At 54.8% G+C, this 6,000-nt stretch overlaps 3 protein-coding genes across 3 annotated transcripts; all 3 read right to left on the bottom strand.

The window, feature by feature from the left end:
• Positions 1-270: 270 nt before the first annotated feature.
• On the bottom strand, positions 271-1,577 carry PHACADRAFT_263585 (uncharacterized protein). The gene has a single exon (XM_007400527.1). The coding sequence runs from the start codon at positions 1,552-1,554 to the stop codon at positions 337-339; it is 1,218 nt and encodes a 405-aa protein (XP_007400589.1). The 5' UTR covers positions 1,555-1,577; the 3' UTR covers positions 271-336.
• Positions 1,578-1,892: 315 nt separating this feature from the next.
• On the bottom strand, positions 1,893-3,032 carry PHACADRAFT_102964 (uncharacterized protein; the record flags this gene model as incomplete). Its single annotated transcript, XM_007400526.1, has 3 exons — positions 1,893-2,179; positions 2,246-2,625; positions 2,680-3,032. 3 exons carry the CDS (start codon positions 3,030-3,032, stop codon positions 1,893-1,895), a joined length of 1,020 nt encoding a protein of 339 aa, XP_007400588.1.
• Positions 3,033-4,072: 1,040 nt separating this feature from the next.
• On the bottom strand, positions 4,073-5,978 carry PHACADRAFT_187949 (uncharacterized protein; the record flags this gene model as incomplete). The annotated part of the gene is made up of 6 exons (XM_007400525.1): positions 4,073-4,634; positions 4,699-5,013; positions 5,064-5,081; positions 5,577-5,662; positions 5,698-5,891; positions 5,947-5,978. The coding sequence occupies 6 exons, from the start codon at positions 5,976-5,978 to the stop codon at positions 4,254-4,256; spliced, it is 1,026 nt and encodes a 341-aa protein (XP_007400587.1). The 3' UTR covers positions 4,073-4,253.
• Between the last annotated feature and the right edge of the window lie 22 nt (positions 5,979-6,000).

Raw genomic sequence — 6,000 nt, 5'->3', positions numbered from 1 at the left:
TCTTTTTGTCGCCGCGGCGCACATCCGATGCCTTCAAAGCTTACGTATGTCACGTCAGAGAACGTCTTAACAATTCACGAAAGATTGGATGGCGGTCATTTCTGGTGAGTTGTGTTCTGCGGTATTTTCCTCGCGTCGGCTGAGCATAGCAGCCCATGCGTCAGCCTCACAAGCCTTGCCGTCGTGTGCCATCAGTGCACCGCCGGCGAGACCTGGCATGCGTGGTCGTCGCCCCGACTGTCCTCTGATGCCTGGATTAAATTCTACCCCACGCCGGATGTCTGACTGTTCCACGCAACACAGCGCAATGGGTTGAGCTCAGCAAACTGCTAGACACTATCGCAATCGCACTACATCCTGGATATTACATAGACGGAGAGGCTCATGAGAGCCTGGGGTCCTCGAGAAATGCGACAGGATAGTCTGACTGTCGGGTAAAAAAACAACTTCCTGTAGTACTGCGTCATCCCAAAATCCTTCGCTCTTTCCGACGAACGTCCGAGACTTCGCGTTATACACCTCGAGACTACCGCGATGACCTGCAAGAACAACGTAATCTCCGTTCGGGGAGTATGCGATATGATGGGGCACGTGTGACAGCTCGAAGGTATGGCGTCGCTGGCCCGTCCGCGAGTCGAAAGCGAGGGCCATTCGGCTCCCCTGGCAGACCACGAGCACCTCGGCACCGTCTGGGGAGAATGCTACAGGGGTTACCAGCTTTCTCTCGTCGTCGACTGTGAGAAGCTCTCGACCGGTTACCGCGTCCCGGATCGTCACGCCATTCCCGTGGTATGTTCCAGTGACTATGCGATCCCCTTGGCGGGACATTGAGAAGCCGACTGGGTTATCCCTTTTGTGGCGCAATACAGTGATACGATTGTAGGATTGCACGTCGTAAAGGAAATATAAGAGCCCTGCACGAATCCATAGGCGCGAGCTATCCAGCGAGAAGGTGATCTGATACACGTGCTCATTGAGATTAAAGGAACACAGACACGCGCCGGTCGAGGTGTCCCAAATCTTCATGATTTTTGTCATGTCGGCTGTGGCAACGAGCGCGCCATTGAGGGAATATGCAGAGCTGGCCACCCGCGAATGATGTCCTATGAGATGTCGGAGTACACAGCCACGTTGAACATCCCAGATAATCACGGTCTCGTCGTAAGACCCTAGTGAGACGAGAGTGGGGCCGTTGGGGGAAAATGACAAGGATCTGACAGGCTTGCTATGGCCCTGATTACGGAGGCATTGAACCAGAAGACCATCGGGGAGCCGCCATACAAAGATATCACTAGCGCTGGTGTCGAATGATGCTGCGAGAAACTTGCCGTCGGCCGACAGTGCATGGCACATGCACACAGCGCGCTGATGTCGAGTACTGGTGAAGGCAAGCTGTTTTAACTTCAGCGTTCGAGCATCTGGACCCACAAAGATGTGCCAATCCACCAAGTAGCCAGCACGGTCGAGGGAGCTATTCGGCCATTTCGCTAAGTCGGGAGCGGTGATGCGGCGCGCAACGGCGCGTTCTCGCTCATGGCGAATTACGTCCTGCATGCAGAGCGATCCGACTATGTGCGATGGTTAGAGCCGATACAAGTATTAGCGGATGAAAAACTCACGCGTGCCGTCGATCTCCACTGAAGGCTGCACTTGACGAAGGTAGCTTGCAAAGTCAACTACATGACTGCTACCCTGAGCGGAAGTAAGTCTCCACTCTCATAAGACATTTCTAACAACGCTTACGATGATGCTCTCAACGTCGTCGTCGCTTGCAATGGCGACCTCAACATCGGAGACCTGTTGTAACAGGATTATGCTTAATGCGACGGATAGAGATACCGATGTTTTGTGGACTTACCTCCAGTATGTAATCGAGAAGGATGTCCAGCGAATCAGCGATTTGATCCTGGCATCTTATCAGCTTGTGCGCCCCTTAACACACGGTAATGAAAACGTACCTCGCTCCCGGGCACCAGGATGTCTGCTGTCTCCTCGTCCTCGTCTTCCCACGCTGCGACTCCTACTCTCGAAGCACCTTGTTCATCGTCCGGACTCGGTAGCTGGTCGTAGCCTGCGCCCCCAACAACCTTCTTCAGAAACACGAGCCTCTTTCGTATCTTGTAGCGCCTCAACAAAACGCATTGGTCCCTCTTCGCCTCGGCAGGAGGGAAATTGGACGCTCTTGCTTTCTTCCTCTTCCCCTTGGCAGGACGGGAATCAGACGCCTTATTCATGTAGTCCTGACCTTGCCGTTCCATCCTCGGACCTGTCATCGATCTCGAGTGCGACCCGCCGACTGCAGCTCCGGCAATGCCCCCAACGCGGCCCTCCAGTGACGCACTGGAGCTTGTACTCGTGTTACTGAAGGCGACCGTCGCCCAATCTGCCGTGGTCTTGACCCAACCGCTCACCACAACAATGTCCTCCTGCTTGATGTCCTGGTAGATTTCATTCCTGGCGTACGCGTACCATCTATCGCAGTGGCGAACGATGTATTTCTTCAACAACCGATTCCTGAGTATCTTCTCTGCGTGCGCTTCGCTCTTGAGGATAAGAACCGCGCCCTGTGTCGCCCTGCATGTGTAGCTGGCGTCGAGAGTCACAGAAAGGCCTGTACTGGCCGCTCTGCGTAGTTTAGGATGTCAAACAGACATTGGTCGGATGAACTGATGCACTCACACGTCTGCCGAGGCATGCATTTCCTTGCTCTCCACCCCATGGCTACGATAGTCTTTTGGAACGAGTGGACTACGCCTGGAGTCGATCATGAATACTCCCGGAGGTACGGGCTCTGTGATCTCGAACGGCGGATCCCAGAATTCGACCTTCTTCTCGGGCACGGAGGCGTCGTCGAGATTGAACAGCCTGACGAATGCACCCTCGTCCACGAAGCCGACGTCGCCTATCTGTGGCTCGCCCGTCCCATGCGGTTCGGGATACCAGAGGGCGTGGCCCAGGTGGAGTGTCTGGAGGCTGGATGCATATATCTCGTCTGGAGCAGACGGTATACGAGACCAAAAAAAGTTGCGCATAAGGGCAAGAAGACAAAGAATTGTGAGTTCGCAGAGTAGAGATGGCAGCGCAAAGCCAGGCTGGACGTACACTTCATGCATCGATAACGATGGCAGCTCCGGCGTCATCGACGTGATAGCTTCGCACGAGGGAGAGGAAGACTGGCGCCCAAGCTGTGTAAGAAGAAATAGGTCGAGCGCTCATGCGTTCACGCGCATGTTCAATCTCCGGGTCCTCTTGAAGATTGGAGAAGGAATGTTCTGCGAATATTGGCAATCGCTGTTGAGTTTTTGGACTGCCAACGACTGAGTATTCGGTCGGGCGACGTACAGACTTCGCATCGCACATCGAGCAATCAGAGCACAGCGCTTAAAAGTGCACTACGTGCCAAAAGACCGTAGCTATGTCGCCGTCATTACACTGCTGTCATGATGGCATCCCGATGACCCAGGGCTGGCATAGACTATCAGTACGATTTAATCTTCTTCAATATCCACTTTGGTATCTGAGACCTAAAATACAAGAAAGACATTACAGTATGAGCGACTCGGCGAAAACACAAGGTAAACGAGCATACCTTGTGTACGTGGCCTAAACGGATGCCCAAGCGTCATCTAAGGAATCTGCACGTTTAGCGATTGCCGCAAGGCATCACGATTTGACACTCACCTGTGACATCCCAGCAGCTTATAACCGCATCGCTCGTGCACAAGCTTTTGCGCGGCGCCTTGTTGCGGGCTTGATGAAGGGATTAGCTGAATCTGGTGCTGCTGTAATGCTCGGGGCACTGCGGCGTGCTGTCAGGGCATGATTTGGTTCGATACTGGGGAGTGTGGCCGGTGTCACCGGCCGGCGATCAAACGGTGGTGGCGGCCGTGACCCATGAGCGCTTGAGCGCGGAGCAATGACAGAGACAAGAAACGCATTAGCGCCACGGAAAGCGTATATATGTACGAATGTGTTGCCCGGAACGTCTCTGATACCAGCTTAATGTAGCAGAAAGGGAGGGGGAGGGTGTGAAAAGCGGTACCGGTCGAAGAATACGTGACGCATAACGCATCGGACTGGTTGTACGCGTACAGCGACCGGCTACAAGCGATTTGGAGAGATCCTACTAGGGTTTACAGTAGCCGATAGCACATAATAGAGGGCACCCGTGCGACATGGAAACCGAAAAAAGGGAGTCTCTTACGACACTTCAGCTGCGACGTTTATCCTACCAAGGCTGCAGATCTGACTATCTAAGCCCCAACAAGTCCGTAAAACATCTTCGATGCTTCGCTCCTATCCCCACCAGAGCTCGTCTTCCACGTCCACTCCAACAGCTCGTTGATATGGCCATTTAGCGCCTCCAGGCTCTCCAGCGTTATCTTCCCATTGGCACTATCCGCAACAGAGACACCCGCGAACGCGCCACGCTGGAAGCAGTATGTCGTGCCGCTCTCGTACGAGCGACGGAGGACGTCCTGTGAGAATGGGCGGCGCACGCGGTCGTACGCGTGCAAGATGTGGGGGAGCGTCTCGGGGCTGGCGAGAGGGTCCGCAAGCAGCGCAGCGAGGACGAGGCCGTCCTCGACGCCCTGCGCTGCTCCCGAGGCCTGGTGAGGTGTCATTGCATGGGCCTGATGGGGTATAATATTGAGAAGATAATCCCACGGGCAGGCGAAAGCAAGACGGGGGACGTACCGCGTCTCCGACGAGGGCGACTCTGCCTGAGACATACGTCGGCAGGTCGACGACAGAGTTGATAACCCACTTCGAGGGCGCTTTGATGAGCTTCTCGGTGCTGTCAGCGTGGTATTGGATGTGCGAGTACGGGAGACCTACATCGATGACCGCATGTACGTAAGGCGACCAGCCGAGGAATTCCTCACGGAGTCCTTCCTGGCTGACAGTCTCGACCCAGGGCTCATCGTGTAGCCCCCCGTTCTTCTCGGGGTACGAAATAATACCACCACAGTTGATACTGGCACCATTAGAGACCGGGTAGCAGATAAAGCACTAGTTTGCGCTCTGTAGTCATGCCTTTTTGTCCAAGGAAAGGGACCTACCTTGTTCTTGCCTACGAACTGTCACGCCGTCATGTCACGATTAAGCGTCAGCTGCAAATGCTGATGAATGAGTCTGTCAACGCACGTAAATGGGGCCATCAAGTACCGGATTGTCAGGCGTCACTTTCCTTAAATCTTCAGTGTTAATAACACCACGATATACATACTGCCCCGTCCAGGTGGGCTTCACATGCGCGAGCAACCGCCCCTTCTCCTTCGGGCCCTCTGCGCCAGCAGCGAACCTCTCGTACATCGTGCGGCGCACGGCGCTCTTGATCCCGTCTGAGCCGACAAGGAAATCGCAGGTGGCGGTCGTGCCGTCCTTGAACTCCAAGACAACAGGCCCACCGGGAGAGTCGGTATATGACACAAGTCGCTTGCCGAAATGCGTGCGGTAGTATGTTGGAATGTGACGCAGGAGGACGGTAAGTATATCGGTGCGGTGGAACGACTGCAGGGCCGCTGGAGCGGATGGTGAGCGCATACGCGAGAGGAGGAAAAAGTGGTGCTTACAGCGACTCTGACCGAAGGGGAGGTATTGCTGTTGGTCACCTTTGGTGAAACGGAAGGGCTTTCCTGAGGTGCATCTTCGTTAGCAACTTTTCAGCTCAGAAGCGACACAGAGGTAGTCTACCAGAACTTGCGAGCGGCTTGAGGTCCTCCTCGAGACCAAGGAGGCGCATGCTCTCCCAGATGCGCGGCCAGAATCCCATGCCGGCGCCGACCTGGCCGAAGGCGGACGCGCTCTCGTAGATGTCCACCTCGATGTTCTGTGCGCCGCTCTTGGCAAGTGAGATGGCGAAGGCGAGGCCTACAATCCCGCCACCGCTTTGGAGTACAAATCAGCGAGGAACCTTTGTTTATGAGCAATGCAGGCACTTACACAATGGCGAGGCACATCTTCTTGTCGGACATGATTAGCAAATGTAGAGGCCGC

The sequence above is a fragment of the Phanerochaete carnosa genome (genome assembly GCF_000300595.1).
Source record: "Phanerochaete carnosa HHB-10118-sp unplaced genomic scaffold PHACAscaffold_10, whole genome shotgun sequence".
Lineage (NCBI taxonomy): Eukaryota > Fungi > Basidiomycota > Agaricomycetes > Polyporales > Phanerochaetaceae > Phanerochaete > Phanerochaete carnosa.
Note: the sequence above shows the minus strand (reverse complement) of the source record. Positions and strands in the feature narration are given on the sequence as shown.